The following is a 19,606-nucleotide window of genomic DNA, read 5'->3' as shown; positions in this document are numbered from 1 at the left end:
GTCCGGGGAGTTAACATTTCAGCAAAAAAAAGAGTAAGTTTCTATCTCATATCATTAAAAAATAATTTATAATTCAGTAAAGCTTGGTCCCAACTGTTGTATATGACGACGTCGGCCACAGAGGGTTAACCTTCTTGGGTGAAAATCCTAACATGTTTCCAAACAAAGCTAATTTTAAACAACATAAAACTGTGAATACTTTATTTGAATACTAAAAACACATTTGCAGTCATGTCAAAGAAAACTGCTAAATGGTAAAAATCAAAACAAACTCTTTAAATAATAATAACAATAATAATAATAAAAAACTAGAGCACCGGGCTCATAGAGCACAAACCTCCACCAACCCTAGTTTCCAATTCCACAAATTGTTATCTTGGAAAAAAAAATTCAAGCTCAAAGTCCTGTTAGAAGTGCTTTTTTTAATAAGCTAAAATATAATACAAATTATAGACTAAACAGGCTTTTCATTGTTAAAAAGAATCCAATATCTGTTAAATCTGCAATACGGGTCAGATGTTGTTCAAACTGATTCTATTCATTGAGAGTACCAGTTTGCACCTCATTGTGAAAAATGAGAGGGATTGAGGCACTTTGACAGAGATATAATATAAAATGGACATCAAATGGGCTTTTCAATATTAAATTCAAATGTCCGAAAAATCCACAATCCGGATCAGATCTGGATCAAAATTTGTCAGGTGATAGTGAGTGCCAGTCTGCACCTAACTTTCAAATATAAGAGTGATTGGGGCATGTTTGATTTAAATATAATGTCGAATATACATTAATTGGGTTTTCAATGTCAATTTAAATGGCCACAAAATCTGTAAACTAGATCAGATCCTAATCAAACTTTGTCAGTCGATAAAGGATACCATCCTACATAATGTCCTCAAATATGAAAGAAAGTTGACCTTTTTTTGACAGTTATGAATTTTTGAAAATTCGTTCAAAGATAGGGATTCCAATTTTCCAATTTTTTTCCTGACTTTGCCCATTGACCTTGAAAACTGAATCAGTTCTTGCCTATTGGAGGTAATATTGACTATTCAAATAGTTGATTTTTTTTTTTTCCTGATGATCATATCATCAATAAATGATTATTTGTTTAGACCGTAGTTAATATTTAAGATCTACTGCTGGTAAAACAAACAAAAAAAAGATACCACCTTGTTCCTACTATGTTCTATCATATACACTAAAAATATTGATATATTGATCAAAGATAATAATGCTCGAAATCGTGTGGATTCTCCGCATCATTCATCAGTGGACACAGACATCTACCATCATCAGCACTGACGCTTCTTTTATCATGTTACAGCAGTGACTCATATAGCTTTAGCTTATCACCAGTGATTGACTTCCTTCACACGCACCTTTCACTCCTGATAAACGTCTCAAAGATCGCCGATCATCTCCATTAATCCAAACAGCGTTTATCGCTGAAATATTGATTTTGTTGATTTGAAATCAATGCGTGTCAACAACACAAGTGGAAGTCAACAAAAAAAGTGTCACAGTACTACCGCGTGACACTCTGCCCAGTCAACACGCCTCCGAAGACTGACGTCATACGCGATCTATAAACAACGCGAGCACATCCTACTCCGTAGACCGACGTCATCCTAGAACATCCATGTTAAATATAGATCTAGGACGCTTCGCTTCAAGGAAAACGACGCGCTTCTTGCCTACCGGTTTCATTTATGAAGTAATGTGCACATTTTGTTAAACGTATTTTATGTAAAAATGTTGTATATAAGGGTAGAAATATTAAGTAAAAATAATAAGCCGTGGGATAATTCAGTTTTTTTTTATGTTTGGCTTTCAAATGGCAGATATTTATATATAAAATATATCTCCACAAGTAAATATTTTCTGAATACTTTTGTTGCAAACTTTTAGGGCCATATATATTAAAAAAATAACATTCATATTAGCTGACATCTTTTACCTTTGCTTTAAAATGTATAATAAGGAGAAAAACATAATGTGAATGATACACAATTGTTTTAAAATGAAATTCGTGATTTCTCGTGGTTGTCGCCGTTGCCAGATTGGCTTAAACGGGATGTATTTTGGGACATTTCCGGTGTGGGGAATTTGATGTGCTTTATGTTTTGTTTTTGTTTTTTTGTTTGTTTTGGGGTTTTTTAAGGGACGCAAAAAAACTATATTACTGCGTGGCTCTGTCCTGTCTCTTCACTGACAAAGTTTGGACTGAATGCTAATATGCTGGATGTGATGGGGTCGAGGGTCAGGGGGTGTTTTGATGAACAGAGACACACTTACGAGTAATGTGCACAGACGGGATTCTGTGGATGGTTATGTCCTCTTTGTTAATATTTTGTATAAATGGTGTAATTTTAAAACGTAAAGTTGCTTTTTTATTAGGTGCGATTTAAGTGCTGATACGACGGAAACCTGTCAGTTGTCTCTGGCAACATGCGAGACGACGTCACGAACTGTTTTTGTTTACTATTAGCTTAGCTTAGTTTAGCGCCGACACGCAGAGCTTCAGGAAATGTGATAGTAGGACCTTTGACAGCTGTGCGCTTTTATCGGACTGTCCGTCACGTACAAATGTTAGGTACTGGACAATTAGCTAAGCTATGAAATTACTTTTTCTTGCCTGTCTCGGGCCACAAACTGGGAACCACACCACAGCTGAGAGAATAAGGTAATACACGTTCGAAATGATTGCAAATATTTGCTTGAAAGTGACAGCCGACTAAAATTGTTTAAAGATACAGCGCTGTAATAAATTTAGTTTCAAGAAGATAACAGTGGAGGCATGCATCAATCTAAACACAGTACTATCAGGCAATCACTCCATAAATGGAAATGAATGAAATGAAGTGTAGTTTTGTTAGTTCATCCAGTGAGCAGATAAACACGCCTACCAGGACCTGATAGGCAGATAGACTGAGAGACTATGGGTTAGTACTCAAGTGCTATTTTCACTAAAGTGTGTGCCAATAATGATTAAAAAAACATTTTTTAAATAAATAAAAAATGCATACTTTTTCTCTGAATCTTGGATGCTCAGACCTGCAGTACAGGTATTTGTAGTATTCATATTCAAGCAGTAAAGCTGGATCTTTTCCCGTCAAAAAAAAGAAAAAGATAAAGTGTGTTTGAACTGTTAAGTGAAAAAGTGTTTTCAGGCTGACACAACCGTTCATTTAGCATTTATGAGTGTTTTGTGGCACGGTCAACCACTTGGAGTTTGCAGCCAGTACATTGTGAGTGCCGGTGTCTGAACGGTCCCCACTTCTAATCTGTCCACCCTGCCTTCACTGCACGTGCGTTATTTTGAAGTGTCAGCAGCGAGCCGCAGAGTATCTCCTCATTTCTGCTTAAAATTGCACTCCAGTCATCATGTATCTCAGCAACAGATATCTGGAGCGTTTGTACAACACTCATTTCCAGTTAAATTCAGCATTATTTCATAATATAAGGGGGGGCAGAGCGCGACAGCAGCATGTCTGAGTCTGACTCTCTGAGTCTGACTCTCAACACCCAAAGCGATCAAAGGGAATAATGTAATTATTAACCATCAGATGACAAAGTAAAACCTCTTAAATCATTCTAAAGTCAGTTCTAAGCAGAAACGAGGCAGTTTTAAGCAGAAATGAGGTAATAATCAGTGAATCCCCGCTGGCACTTCGAAATGACGCACGCGCAGTGAAGGCAGGGGGACCGTTCGGACACCGGTTTCCCAATGAGATGAACAACCCATCGAGATGAACTCCACCGCGCGTATCTCTCTCTGAGTTGTGCTACCTTGCTTTATTGTGCAACTGCGCATGCGCATCTCCCTGTCGAGATGAGCTCTTCATCATCTAACAACGATATTCTGCTTTAAAGACAGTGGGTACATGCAAATATTTACTTTTTAAAATTGAAAAGACACTTATTACTATGTTTTTATGTAAAGACAAAACTTACATGGGTTTTCTTTGGTGAGGGAGCTCAACTCAACAGGTTAGGTGCACATGCGCAGTGGCTTGGGGTGCTTATCTTGACGGGACACGGTCACCTGTCGAAATGAGCTCCACTACCGAAGAAAACCCACGTAAGTTTTGTCTTTACATAAAAATACCATAATAAGTGTCTTTCCACTTTAAAAAAGTAAAGACTTACATGTACACGCTGGGGGAGCTGAAGATGTTGCAATTCTCTTTGGGAATGACAAGAATGGACAGGATTAGGAATGAACAAATCATGTTATTGCATGAAATCAGTATTTGATACAATAGAAAAACAGACCTTAATACTTGGTACAGAAACCTTTGTTTACAATTACAGAAGTCAGATGTTTCCTGTAGTTCTTGACTAAGTTGGCACACACTGTAGCAAGGATTTTGGTCCACTCCTCCATATCTTTCAGGTTTTGAGTTTCAGCTCCCTCTAAAGATTTTCCACTGAGTTCAGATCTGGAGAGCACCTACGCCACTCCAGGATCTTGAAATGCTTCTTACGGAGCCACTCCTTAGTCCTCTTACTGAGGGAAGGAGGTTGTTTGTCAAAATCTCATGACACATGACCCCGTCCATCCTCCCTTCAATACGGTGCAGTTGTCCTGTCCCCTTTGCAGAAAAGCACCCCCAAAAATGATGCTTCCACCCCCAAGCTTCACAGTTGGGACAGTGTTCTTGGGATTGTTGCCATGCTTTGAACATAGCGAGTGAAGTTCATACCAAAGAGCTCTATTTTGGTCTCATCTGACCACATGACGTTCTCCCATGCCTCCTCTGGATCATCCAGATGGTCACTAGCGAACTTCAAATGGGCCTGGACATGTGCTGGTGTGAGCATGAGGACCTTGTTGTCCTGCAGGATTTTAAACCATGATGGCGTCATGTGTTACTAATGTAATCTTTGTGACTGTGGTCCCAGCTCTCTTCAGGTCATTGATCAGGTCCTCCTGTGTAGTTCTGAGCTTTCTCAGAATTATCCTTACCCCATGAAGTGAAATCTTGCATGGAATCCCATACTGAGGAAGATTGACAGTCATCTTGTGTTTCTTCCATTTTCTAATAATTATGCCAACAGGCGTTGTCTTCTCACCAAGCTACTTGCCTGTTGTCCTGTAGCCTGTCCCAGCCTTGTGCAGATCTACAATTTTGTCCCTGGTGTCCTTAGATAGCTCTTCAGTCTTGGCCATGGTGGATAGGTTGGAGTGTGATTGATTGAGTGTGTGGACAGGTGCTCAAACAGGTGCAATTAATACAGGTAAACAGTGCAGAATAGGAGGGCTTCTTAAAGAAAAACTAACAGGTCTGTGAGAGACAGAATTCTTGCTGGCTGATATTTGATCAAATACTTATTTTGTGTAATAAAATTGCAAATTAATGATTTAAAAATCATACAATGTGATTTTTTTTTTTTTCTGATTTGGTCTCTCACTGTTGTGCTCCTACGATTAAAAAATACAGACCTCTACATTCTTTGTAGGTGGGAAAACATGCAAAATTGACAGTGGATTAAATACTTATTTGCCTCACTGACTACATTTACATGCAGCCAATAACTCTTTCATAACTGGAATATTATCAGTTATCACGTTGTTCACCAATGAATATGGCTTTATACACCCTGAAGAAAACCATACACCCTGAGGTCGAAGGCCGAAGATGTGGATTGGCTGTCTGGATTGGCTTATTACTCGGGTGGTATGAAAAATATTACCCGTCCGCGAAAAGGGTGTATTGCTATTTATTCTTTAGTGTTTTATCTAGTCATATTGGCGTATCATTTATAGGTATATGATAATAGCAATAACCTGGTTGCGCACGGCCATGTAAACACCCGCAAAAACCCGAATATGCTCATATTCCGGTTTTTAAAAAACCCGAATATGACCCCTGGGTTACTCCTTTTCTAACTCGAATATCAGGTCATATAAACGCGCATCGGGGTATCCCCATAGAAAGGAACATTATTTTGTGTTCTGCGCATGTCCTATCCGCAAGGAATCTTGGTCTTTTGAGTACGGCAACTACTTGTATGCGGCGCACGCAACCCACCAGACACCACAGAAGCAGAGGTAAACAAGCATGGGGAAATCCAGACGCGGCAGCACAGCACCACACTTTTGGAGCGAGGAGGAAACCGAGTACTTCATTAGTATCATGAAAGACATGAATAAAATGTCTTTTATTGACGGTAGAAAGTACAGAGATAGCGTTATTTACAAGAAGGTGGCTGAAAAGTTACGCGAAGCAGGATTTGCACGAACGCCAGACCAAATCAAGCACCGGTGGAAGATGTGCGTTGCTGTTTAGATGGGGATATTCCAAATTATACCAATGACCATGTATACAGGAGTAACTGTCTGCTTAAGCATGTAAACGGGTTATTCCTACTGATTCAGAAACCGGAATATTGACCTTATCCCAAATATTAACGGCATGTAAACATAGCCACTGTAGTTCAGCTGTTGTCTAGTGCATCACCAGTCATACAGTGTCATTGGTGACGTACAACAGGGAACGATTTTCTAAGAAAGTGTTGTGGAGACTCAGGACAGAGCCCTTGATCACCTGGTGAGAGTCTAAGTGTTTTGCTGTGCTCAGTTATTTAAAAATATCTCCTTAAAGGTGTACAGAAAAATCAGTGTCCCAAAGCAACAGTTTTTATTTTATTGGCAAAAGTAAGCAAAATTCACAGTCTTCAAATCAATGGAACAGCTGTGATTTACACTCGTTTGCAGTCATTTTAAGTATTGTGAACAAGGCAATTTCTCCACCCCAAGTGGGTGGTTACACCAACAGCTGTTAATGATTCCATTTTTCAAGAAGAACCCCAGGTATGAGAAGATCACTTCAAGAAAAACCCAAGTATAAGAGAAGATAAGATAAAACTTTATTGATCTCACAGAGGAGAAATTCACGTTATGTCAGCTCTTAAAAAACACACAAGATTGGTGCAAGTAGAGGAAAATGTTCATCAACAACAATAATACTAGTAACAGTACAATGAAATAAGAAAATGAGGTAGAAATAGAATATATATATATATATATATATATATATATATATATATATATACACACACACACACACACACACACACACACACACACACACACACACACACACACTTCCAAAAAAAAAAACATGTGTGATGAGATCACTTCTTGCAAAAAAACCCAGGTCTGAAGAGTTCAACTCTGGGTCATGGGAATTAACCTTTTCTTTAAAAACCCAAATTAATATCTTTTTTCACCCATATGTATAATTTAATTAAATTTTCCTTTTCTTTAAACATTAAGTGCTTTAGTCAAATTGCACCCTTAATTCCAAATTCTGGCCTCATAGTTTCTCCCAAAGAAAACACACATTTTGCACACAACATATGCCTCTGCATACAACATTTGAATACATTAAGTGTGTTTCTCTAAATGCTATATCCAGCAAAAGGAATATATACTTTATCCTTCTACACATCTGTTAAAAATTATCAGTAATATGCAAAATAACCATCTTGCATTTGCATATCATTGTAACAATTCTGTTATAGCACGTCATCTGTCTTTGGTAAAAATTACACTACAAAAGATGATGTGAAATTGTTTTCCTGTAGTCTGTTCTTGTGCTTCTTATTGTAGTTTTTATAAATTAGGATTCCATGTAATGAAGTCCTATATCAGCCCTGAGTCCCAGTGTTGCGTGTTCTTATATCAGGATACACCAGTGTGAAGCGAGTGAGAGTCTATGACTCGCCCGCAGGTTACTTCCACAGCAAAGTTAAGTTAATATACTGAAATTAGTCTTTCCAAACACTGACTCACCGTGTGTTTTGTCAAGTAGGTGGGTGTGTTGATACGCCGGTGTGGCCGACCCAACGGTCCCCTCTAAAAAATTGGTCCGCCCTACCTTCACTACGCATGCATCTGAGACAGACTCTGAGTCTGACTCTCTACACCCAAAGCAATCAAAGGGAATAATGTGATTATTAGCCATCAGATGACAAAATAAAACCTCTTAAGTTATTCTAAAGTCAGTTTTAAGCAGAAACAAGGCGATAATCAGTGAATTGCTAATGACGCTTCAAAATAACGTAGGCGCAGCAGCACATCAGTCTGACGTGGTGCTGTGGCACTGTGACCGGTCCCCTGTGTTTTATTATGAAATAATGCTGAATTTGTGTGGAAATGATTGTTGTACAAAAATTTTAGATCTCTGTTGCTGAGACAGATGATGACCGGAGTGCAGTTTGAAGCAGAAAGGAGGTGATAATCTGTGACTCACTGATGGCGCTCCGAAATGACACTGCTGATGCTCCGAAATGATGCATTCACAGTGAAGGCAGGGCAGACCTATTTTTACGGGGGACCGTTCAGTCGGCGACACCAGCTGGGAATTCATAGTGTAAACAGACAGTAGTTGACTTTTTTAACACACAGTCTGTGTCCTGTTATGTACAGTAGATAATATTGGTCTCATGCAGGAAAATGCTTTATTTGTATGTTAGCTGATTACTTGTATTGACTCCACGGGTGCTGCCATATTCACAGCTATGACTTCAGCAGGTTTTTTTTTGTGGTCAAAGTTGCAAACACTTTCTGGTGATTTCAAGGTGATGCCCTGAGCTCCACCACACCTTATTTTTAGACCAAAGTCCACACACGAGTGCAAGAAGACGTAAGATGTTTATACAGTGACTGCATTTAATGTGTTGAAATGAAAGTCAGTTATGTGACTGATTTTTTTTTTTTTTTTTTTTTTTTTTTTTTATCCCCAACGTAAATCTTGTGTTGAACTCTTGAGATTTCAGATGTGTTTAAAATAGATCAGTCTTTACTTCAAATAAATTTTTTATGTGACAAAATCTAAATACAGTAGTGTTCAGAATAATAGTAGTGCTGTGTGACTAAAAAGATTAATCCAGGTTTTGAGTATATTTCTTATTGTCACATGTGAAACAAGGTAACAGTAGATTCAGTAGATTCTCACAAATCCAACAAGACCAAGCATTCATGATATGCACAGTCTTAAGGCTATGAAATTGAGCTATTAGTAAAAAAAAAAAAAGTAGAAAAGGGGGTGTTAACAATAATAGTAGTGTGGCATTCAGTCAGTGAGTTTGTCAGTTTTGTGGAACAAACAGGTGTGAATCAGGTGTCCCCTATTTAAGCACCTGTTGAACATGCTTTTCTCTTTGAAAGCCTGAGGAAAATGGGACGTTCAAGACATTGTTCAGAAGAACAGCGTAGTTTGATTAAAAAGTTGATTGGAGAGGGGAAAACGTATACGCAGGTGCAAAAAATTATAGGCTGTTCATCTACAATGATCCCCAATGCTTTAAAATGGACAAAAAAAAACAGACACGTGGAAGAAAACGGAAAACAACCATCAAAATGGATAGAAGAATAACCAGAATGGCAAAGGCTCACCCATTGATCAGCTCCAGGATGATCAAAGACAGTCTGGAGTTACCTGTAAGTGCTGTGACAGTTAGAAGAGCTAATTTTTTTGTAAGAATGCCCCGCAAAGTCCCTCTGTTAAATAAAAGACTTGTGCAGAAGAGGGTACAATTTGCCAAAGAACACATCAAGAGGCCTAAAGAGAAATGGAGGAATATTTTGTGGACTGATGAGAGTAAAATTGTTCTTTTTGGGTCCAAGGGCCGCAGACAGTTTGTGAGACGACCCCCAAGCTCTGAATTCAAGCCACAGTTCACAGTGAAGACAGTGAAGCATGGTGGTGCAAGCATCATGATATGGGCATGTTTCTCCTACTATGTTGTTGGGCCTATATATCGCATACCAGGTATCATGGATCAGTTTGGATATGTCAAAATACTTGCAGTGGTCATGTTGCCTTATGCTAAAGAGGACATGCCCTTGAAATGGGTGTTTCAACAAGACAATGACCCCAAGCACACTAGTAAACAAGCAAAATCTTGGTTCCAAACCAACAAAATTAATGCCTCGCAGATGTGAAGAAATCATGAAAAACTGTGGTTATACAACTAAATACTAGTTTAGTGATTCACAGGATTGCTAAAAAAGCAGTTTGAACATAATAGTTTTGAGTTTGTAGCGTCAACAGCAGATGCTACTATTATTGTTAACACCCCCTTTTCTACTTTTTGTTACTAATAGCTCAATTTCATAGCCTTACAAGTGCATATCATGAATGCTTGGTCTTGTTGGATTTGTGAGAATCTACTGAATCTACTGGTACCTTGTTTCCCGTGTAACAATATGAAATATACTCAAAACCTGGATTAATCTTTTTAGTCACATAGCACTACTATTATTCTGAACACTACTGTATGTTCAGTGGACTCTGATACGAAAGTAAGAAAAAGCTCAAACCTTCATATTTTAGAAGTTTGAAATGGTCAAAGTTGGATTTTTTTCTTAATAAATCATTCAGTATATTTACTGTTTCAGCATTGTATTTCATAATGCCTTCTTGTAATTTTATTTTATTTTAGATCCCACATTGAGTCAGCAGGACACATTTGTGAGCTCATGGATGCAGCAGAATTTCAGTCTCCTGCTGAGGTGGCGAGCCTGGTATCTCAGAATCCACCATTTGAGGGTGCACTGGCCATTCATCTGTTCAAAGCAGGCAGGCTTCTCTTAGGTGAACCTTGTTGCTGGAGTGCGATCTGTGTGCTGCTGTTCACTGTTTTCATGTTTCTATGTCATATTCATCCTAAAAGTTTGCTGCGTACAACCCACTGGGAAAATGAAAAAAAAAAAAAAAAACTAGAGCACCAATCTCTAGAGCGCAAACTCCACCAACTTTAGTTTTCAATTTCACAAATTTCTGCCTTGGAAAAAATTTTCAAGGTCAGAGTGTTGTTAGAAGTGTCTAAAATATAATACTAACTATAGATCAGAAGTGATTTTCAATGTTAATATGAAATATCTGCTAAATCCGCAATACGGATCAGATGCAGATCAAACTGAGTCTATTCACTGAGAGTGCCGGTTTGCACCTCATTGTCACAAATGAGAGTGATTGAGGAACTTTTGATTGAGATATAATGCAAAATGTACATCAAATGGGCTTTTCAATATTAAAGTCAAATGTCCAAAAAAATCTCCAATCCAGATAAGATCCAGATCAAACTTTGCCAGGCAATAGTGAGTGCCAGTCTGCACCCCACCTTCAAATATGACAGTGATTGGGGCACGTTTGATTTAGTTATAATTAGGGATGGGTATTGATAAGATTTTATCAATATCGATGCCATTATCGATTCTGCTTATCGATCCGATTCCTTATCGATTCCTCTTGTGAATTTTGTACTAAAAGTAGGCTTTACAGGTTTTCTATGTATTTCATTGAGTCTTAAAGTAAATAAATATGAAATTGGTCACTGTGTCCTTGATCTCTGGACATAAATAAAAATAAACAAAACGGTGTTTCGCTTTGAAGTTATTAATTCAGACTGGATTGTATTGTTCTAACTTGACTCGTCAGAGAGCTGCGCAAAGTTTGGAGCTGTGTGAACAGAACGAAGGACGATTCTCGTTTCTTTCTTGCAACAAGACAGGAGGCACACGTTAGTAACTTTAATCTGCACAAAAGTGAATCACGATTGACATATTCAGGGATGAAAGTAGTGAAAAACAAAAAAGCTGAAACCCAAAATTACCCCCCAACACCACCTGCATGAAAATGTTTCAATTCTAGAAGCTCTGAAATGCAATCTGGGAATATTCCAGACGATAAACTGGAGTGAGTGCAGCATCCATTTAGTGAGAGAAAAAAAACAAAAAAACTTTCCTTATTCAGCGTCATTCCAGTAGTATTCTGCTCTTACTAGGATGCAGCCGTTTTCTAGCTTGGCAGATAGTTCTGGATCACTGAAGAAATTAACAAACTGAAAATATGGTTTGACCGAAACAAACTGTCATTAAACTTAAATAAGACAGGGATGACATGGAGGTGTAAGAGTTACTAGGTGTTCACAGGAAACACTTATTTGTGTATGTATTTATTTATTTATTTATGTTCATTGTTAGTTGCTTTTATATTTTCTGTTGTGTTTCTATTCAGGTTCTTCTTGCCTCTTTCTCTAAAACTGTATATAATAATCATTAGATTATTAATATATAAACAAAAATAAATTTAAGAAATATTACAATTTGAAAACAAATGCACCCGAACGTGATGACAGCTGCAATTTGCTTAATGCTAACTTTTAACATTGAAAATGCCATAGACATGCTAACATGTTAGCATCACTCCCGTTTTTAAGTTATAAAATACATCTATCAACTGTTTCAGAAGACCATAACAGGTCGGTTTAACATAGAAACGATAAATAATACTCACAGACGTATGCTCTTCAGGGTTTTAGTGGGGGAAAATTAAGCGAAAGAAAGAAAGAATCGAAGCATTGCTTCAATCTGCGAACCACTGCTTCGATTGGTTGGTTGGTCAAAAGTTGATTACGGACCCGCTGCAGGGTCTGTAATCAATAGAGAAATGATCATTTTCCCGACAAACACCCGCCAAAACAATGGCCACTCTGAAGGACCGATAACAGAATCGTTAAGCACAAAGCTTATTGATGTCGGTGGATCGAATCATTTCTTAACGATACCTGAAAGGAACCGGTTCTCGATACCCATCCCTAGTTATAATATAAAACAGTGGTGTCCAAAGTATTCCAGAAAGGGCCGAGAGGGTGCAGGTTTTCCTTGCAGCCACTGAGAGTTCATCAGTGAAATCACCTGCTGAAGTCAGTGGCTGCAAGGAAAACCTGCACCCTCTCGGCCCTTTCTGGAATACTTTGGACACCACTGATGTAAAATCTACATTAAATGGGGTTTTCAATGTTAAATTTAAATGTTCTCAAAATCTGTAATCTGGATTAGATCCAGATCAAACTTTGTCAGTCAATAAAGGATATCATCCTACAAAATGCTCTCAGATAGGAAAGACATTTGATCTTTTTTGACAGAGGTATGAATTTCTGAAAAATTGTTCAATGTTAAAGATAGGGATTTTTCCAGTTTTCCAAGATTTTCCCAGACTTTGATGTATGACCTTAAAAAATTGAATCACTTCTTGCCTATCAAGATATGAATCCTCTGTAAAACATCTCATAATGATATATGAAGAATTGTGGACTCCAGGCTGTTCACAAACAAACAAACGGACAAAAACATAACCTCCTCCAATTTTGGCGGTGGAGGTAATTATGGCATCATCGCACTCGAAAGACATTCGCTCATCTTTCTCACTTTCTAGCAAATGTACAGAGCACAGATATGCAATTTTTTTTCTGGCATTGTGAAACATTCCTCAAGTGTTGGTTTCTCGGAATGCAAAAGATGCAAAACCACACCCTACTTTTTCTGGGTCAGGCTCAAAACTACTCAGTCACCCCTCGTGCAATAATGATGATGATAGCTATAATAATTTCATTATATAGTGCTTTCAAACAAATGGCAAGTGCTTCTCAACATTTATAAAATGAGCAACGCAGCACAGATGACAAAGCAGTCATAAAGGACAACTGAAATATCAGTATGCACTTAAATTAATTACATGAAATTAAAACTATGACCTTCGGAAGTAAGATGTCTTTCTATAATCAAATGACTGTAAAAAGAAAATACAAATCCAATGGCAATAGAGCAGATATGAAAAGAGATTTAGCACAGATTTCTTGGATAAAAGTCCCTATCTACCCTCACAGTCTGCTTTCTCAGCTCCTTTTTATATACATCCTTAATTCCACCAAGCTGTGCACTATGTCTTCATGTCCACATGATATTCAGAGTGGCCTTAGAGGTGAAGTATCACCTATGGACATTGGTGGCTCCGTCATAATACCTGGCAACTTTTTTGGTTTGGTAATGAAAGACCTCTCACATACCATTTTGGGCATTTATTTGCCCACGTTTGCGCAGGGGTGGTGGCAAAGTTGTTAATGTGCTTGGTTTCAGTTCAGAAGGCTCCAGGTTCACATTTCTGCCACATTTCTCCATGTAATGTGGAGATGCGTCAGGAAGGGCATCTGGTGTAAAACCTGTGCCAATTCAACATGCAGATCCACCTTGGATTTGCTGTGGCGACCCCGAGTGCAAACAAGGGAGCAGCCGAAGGGACTTAGTATTTGCCCATGTTTGCCACTATGATTGTGTGCAAACTCTCACATGACAGTCTGATCTTGAGCTCGATTGAGGTTTAGTCTTGGACACTAAGCAGATGGCAGTCTGCAGAACTGCAGCTAATTCTGTAGGGAAGTGACAGTAGGTCTTGTCAAAGTTCCCGAAATAGGCACTTCTACGCTCCATACAGTTCTGAAGAAGCCTCAAGCATCTTTCCCTCAGAATGGTTCTCCTGAGAAGAACTGCTAGTATAAGAATGGCTTGTCCAGCAGTGTGTGCTGGATGTTGAAGCCAGGATTCAGCAACTTATAGCATATGATTTTTTTGTAAAGTGAAGCAGCACTGAGCCATTTTTAACACAATTGCCCAATCCAAGGATACTGTTGCTGTCCTTTTAACTACTTCTGTCACTGAATGAAGCTGGGAGATGTCAATCACAATAATTGGAGCACAGGCTGTGATAACGGAGAACATCCAAAGAATGCTTACTGCATGTCTGAGCCTCATAACATGCTTATTGACAGGGGTGATAGACTGCATTAGAATTTTTTTTTGGTTCTCCACACCAGTTGCCACTCCCTCTGTACACCAACAATCGAAGTGACCAGACAAAAATTGAAGTATCCTACCATTGAGATATGGCTGTTTCCAGCACCACAGACCTTAGAGAATACAGCTACTAAGCTAAGGATATTCCACCTGACTAGTCATATGAGCATCCTGAGGTTTGGATACCAACAGGAAGTGGACTAACCATAGGCACTGTCCCAGTCCCTACCGTCTAGAGACAAGACCCTTTGTATTTGCCAGTGGCTTAATCTTTTCCACAAGTGAGCATCCAAATGGTTTTCCCTCATTCCTTTTATAAAGTGTGCCACCTCCCAGTGGAAAGCAGCAGCAGAGTTACTTCCATGGAGTGTGGTGACAAAAGATCTTAGAAAATATTATAGATTTACTCAATTCTGAAGCACCTTGTAGTTTGTATTTCAGATACAAGTACTAGCACAAGTCTGAAAGTGCAAATCAGTCTTCAGTTTAAAAAAAGGAAAGTCGCTTACAACTGTTGGACTTGGCTTAATGTTAACATGGCTCCATCAAGTTAAGCAAAATCTGGAAGCATGCACTGGTGTTGCACATCACTGCAACCATACAACCATGGGTCTGCCTTGGGTCCTGGAAAATACTTTGGCAAAGAAATCTCTCAAAATTAACATCCATCAACTGCAGCCAGGTGACGCGCTGGAGTCTCCTTGTGTTTCTCCATCCACTGAGCTCGTTAACACTAAGGTGCACCACATGTGAAAAATGGCATAGATGATGCTCCATAACCATGCAAGTGTTTGTCCTTATTTTAGTCTCCCAAAGTCATATCATGTTGATGCTTTTACAGTTTAAACATGAACTTTATTATAAATAACTATCATTTCTAACCAACACCCAACCAACGTACATCATGCTGCCATCACTGACTGGCAGTCACTGTGTCACATCAGCCAGCGTTTGCATAAAATAGACATCCCTTGTATCAATGTCACTCCAGTGGTACCCAAGGATCTTCTGAAGAAACCTGGTAACAAAGGTATCTAGTAGTCACTTTGACTTTATGACTACTTTTCCCTCGATCGAGAAAGGTCGAGGACCCAGACAGAAATGGCACTGTTGAGACAAGTGAATGCCTCTACAAGTTCAGTACTTTACTGCATACAGATGCAAATCTGATGGCCAGGAAGTCATTGAAAGCCTTAAGAGACCCTGACACATACATAAATTTGATCCCCACACTGCCGCACAATTCGTGCTAATTCTTTGTCCCACTTGACGCCACGCTACATAAAATAATCCTTTCATAGCTGATGACGCATTTGCTCTCAGAACATGGCTGATTAAACCATCTCTTGTTGCTCCCAGAATCACAGTGAAATTATCTACAGCTGCAGGTTGTTGCGTGCTCGTCATGTGGTGAAGAACACATTTGGAATCTTGTCTCAAAGGTAACTGTTTATGATATACAGTGGTCCCTCGTTTATCACGGGAGTTACGTTCTAAAAATAACCTGCGATAGGCGAAATCCGCTAAGTAGTCAGCGTTATTTTTTACAATTATTATAGATGTTTTAAGGCTGTAAAACCCCTCACTACACACTTTATACACTTTTCTCAAGCAGGCATTAACATTTTCTCTTTTCTCTCCTGTGTAAACACTCTCAAAGTTCAAACCTTAGTAGAAAAATAAGTCCAGTATTATAGAATCAAAGATCAAAACCTGTTTTCAGGCCAAAACATTTGTTTGAGAAATAAAAATAGAACATCTTCCTATAAATAATTATGATGGCTTTTAGAATTAACAAATTTAATTTTAACGATCAACCTACGATGTTGGACACATAAGAAATTATTAATAGTGACTGACTAGTATTTCACAGTTCCTCTGATCGCACCTCTTCGTCCTGGCGCCGCTCCGCTGTCGCGTCTTTTTCCACTGAGTGACACCTCGGTGCAGGTGTCTTTTTCCGAGTGAAGAACACAGTTATGGGTAGTTGTTGGCGCTCTTTTTTCTTCTGGGTGAGAAGATTATAAACAGGCACACGCAGAATACAATGCGCTTGCTGTTTCTTCGCTCACTGCCTCCGGTGTTACCATTGCGGGACGGATGCGGGACCCTCAAAGAATCCAAGTCATTAAAAAGATACAAACCTCTCTCAGTGGCCACGGAGCTCTGCGGCTGTGGTTACCAAAACCATACAGCGTTGCAGATTTTTCCGCAAGAATTCTATCCTTGTGGGCTGCTGGAGCGCTCTGCATCAAAACAGTCTGCAGACTCGGTAAGTGCATCGGAGGCAGTGAGAGCAATCGCGGTGATGCCGACCGGCCCGCCTAATAAGAACGCAGAACACAATGCGCTGTTTAAAAAAAAAAAAAATGAAGCATGCAAAATTGCACTAAAAAAAATCCACGAAACTGCGAGGCCACGAAAGGTGAACCGCATTATAGCGAGGGACCACTGTATGTGATGACTTGGTAAAACAGTTGCATTTTCATCCCATCTTTATGAGTTAGAGCATGTGTCTGTAAAGCTGTGTGCCCTGTGTGCATTGACATGCAGTGACATGCAGTGTTTTTGAATAGGTTCCGCAATGTTCACGACTAGTTCACGCAAGTGGCATGAAATTAATGCGCGCCAGAAATTTTGAACATTTCAAAGTTTTCTTTGCGCACTGGTATACAGCTGCGCACAGTTTACGAATTTACTAATTGGCGCGCAAGATTGTGTGCCAGTGCGGGGATCAAATTTCTGCAAGTGTCAGGGTGCTTTTAGTCTTGATGCAGGACAATCATGAACACAGATGCTTTGATTCTTCACTCAGCTTCTCAGCTGTTGCAGTCAAGGTATTTACTGACCAGTGAGGGCAGAATCTGTAAACCTTTTCTCACTGCAAAAAGGGACAGTTGTCCACTTACACTATGGTTAGGATTCTAAAACTCCCCTCTAACAAGCACATCCAACACAGTGTCACAAATAGGTCTTTGTCATTCAAAGTCAACTCGGCCTAAAAAAAATTGGTGCAAGGATATACAACATGAGAAGGTTCTAAACGGAAAATGAGTTCCTTCTCTCTCTTCCACTCCTCTCACTCTTGTTTACCAACAATCGCTGCAGCAGAACCAGTATGCTGTTCTTGATGCAATTCCACCTCAACAAGGCAAAAAAACCTAGTAGATGTGGTTTAAGGAAACCAGAGTACCTGGAAGAACTATACACATATACAGACTTAACATGGAAATTCCACACAGAAAGGCACTGGGCATGTGTGGTGTCGCCGACCGAACGGTCCCCCTAAAAATCGTTCCCCTGATGAAGTGGATCATGGATTTACACCTTGTTTCTGCTTCAAACTTCATACCAGTCATCATCTCTCTCAGCAACAGATACCTGAAGCTTTAGTACAACAATCATTTCCACATAAATTCAGCATTATTTCATTAGTCAGCCACGACTCTGTAAAGCTCATCAAGTTTGCAGACGACGCCACCCTCATCGGACTCATTTCAGATGGGGATGAGTCTGCCTACAGGAGGGAGGTGGACCGGCTGGTGACCTGGTGCAGCAGCAACAACTTGGAGCTCAACGCCCAGAAAGCAGTGGAGATGATCGTGGACTTCAGGAAAGCCACAGCCCCCCCGCCCTCCCTCGCCCTCACCAACAGCCCCATCACCACTGTGGTCTGTCACCGCTTCCTTGGCACCACCATCACCCAGGACCTCAAGTTGGAGTCAACCATCAGCTCCCTCATCAAGAAGGCCCAGCAGAGGATGTACTCCTGCGGCAGCTGAAGAAGGCCAAGCTGCCTGTCCAGCTGATGGTGCAGTTCTACACGGCCATCATCGAGTCCATCCTCTGCTCCTCCATCACGGTGTGGTACGCCGGGGCCACAGCCAGGGACAGACACAGACTGCAGCGCATTGTGGCCTCTGCTGAGAAGGTGATCGGCTGTAGCCTTCCATCTCTCCATGACCTGCACGTCTCCAGGACTCTGGTCGGATCACAGCTGACCCTTCTCACCCTGCACAGGTCTATTCAAACCACTCCCCTCGGGCAGGAGGCTACGGTCCATCCGGACCAGAACCTCACGCCATAAGAACAGTTTCTTCCCCTCTGCCGTTAGACTCATGAACACCTCATAACTCAGTCACCTTAAGCTTAACTCTGTCACTTTATCATTTTATCACGGGTCACTTTAGACAATGTACTTTGGTTTTTAATTGCACTCCTCCCACTGCACTGTTTTTTCTGTTTCTCTGTTTTTCTGTTGCACACAGCCTTTCATATTTCATATTTCTTTTTTTATCTTATAGTTTATCTTATTTTGACACATATGTTATATTTTATCCTAGCATTTTATCTCTTCTTAATGTTGCACCATTGTTCCGAAGCAAATTCCTAGTCTGTGAATCCTGTTCACTGGCAATGGCAATAAACTTCTTCTGATTCTGGTTCTGATTCTGATTATAAAAGGAGGGGGAAGCGATCAGAGTACTGCGGCTAAATGAGCTGCTAGCTGATGCCTTCACGGCCCGTTGGACAGTTCAAAGCGTAACGGAATTTCGACTAGTTTCTGCTTAAAACTGACTTCAGCATGATTTAAGAGAGTTTACCTTTATCATCTGATGGTTAATAAACCCATTAATCCATTTGATTGCTTTGGGTGAAGAGACTCGGTCTCAGATGTGGTGCTCTGGTTCGAAATGACGCATTTGCAGATGCAAAAGGTGGACCGATTTTTGGGGGCGGACCGTTCGGTCTGCTACACCGGTACTTACTTTGCACTGACCTCTGTTTCCACCACACCACCTGGACCAGTCTTCCATAATCAAGTTTAATTTCTTGAAGATATGTTTTGCAATGCCAGATGAGTAAGCTATGGAATAAAAAAAAACTTCTATTTACAACTTCCAAAGAAAGCTGCGTGAACATCTTGCAAGTGAGGTGATTCCATAATTTTTGCCA

General features: G+C 39.8%; 2 protein-coding genes across 2 annotated transcripts in view; one reads left to right on the top strand and one right to left on the bottom strand.

Moving 5' to 3' along the window:
• Positions 1-1,553, bottom strand: part of slc15a4 (solute carrier family 15 member 4) — a 221,958-nt gene extending 220,405 nt beyond the window's left edge. Inside the window, exon 1 of the mRNA XM_034169758.1 lies at positions 1,383-1,553. The gene's annotated coding sequence lies outside the window, so the exon portion shown is untranslated. The remainder of the gene's footprint in view (positions 1-1,382) is intronic.
• A 914-nt stretch (positions 1,554-2,467) lies between these two features.
• Positions 2,468-19,606, top strand: part of glt1d1 (glycosyltransferase 1 domain containing 1) — a 103,943-nt gene continuing 86,804 nt past the window's right edge. Inside the window, exons 1-2 of the mRNA XM_034169757.1 lie at positions 2,468-2,686; positions 10,459-10,610. Coding sequence (XP_034025648.1) covers positions 2,619-2,686; positions 10,459-10,610 — 220 coding nt within the window. The 5' untranslated portion in view covers positions 2,468-2,618. The remainder of the gene's footprint in view (positions 2,687-10,458; positions 10,611-19,606) is intronic.

Source organism: Thalassophryne amazonica, chromosome 5 (genome assembly GCF_902500255.1).
Source record: "Thalassophryne amazonica chromosome 5, fThaAma1.1, whole genome shotgun sequence".
Classification (NCBI taxonomy): Eukaryota; Metazoa; Chordata; class Actinopteri; order Batrachoidiformes; family Batrachoididae; genus Thalassophryne; species Thalassophryne amazonica.
Note: the sequence above shows the minus strand (reverse complement) of the source record. Positions and strands in the feature narration are given on the sequence as shown.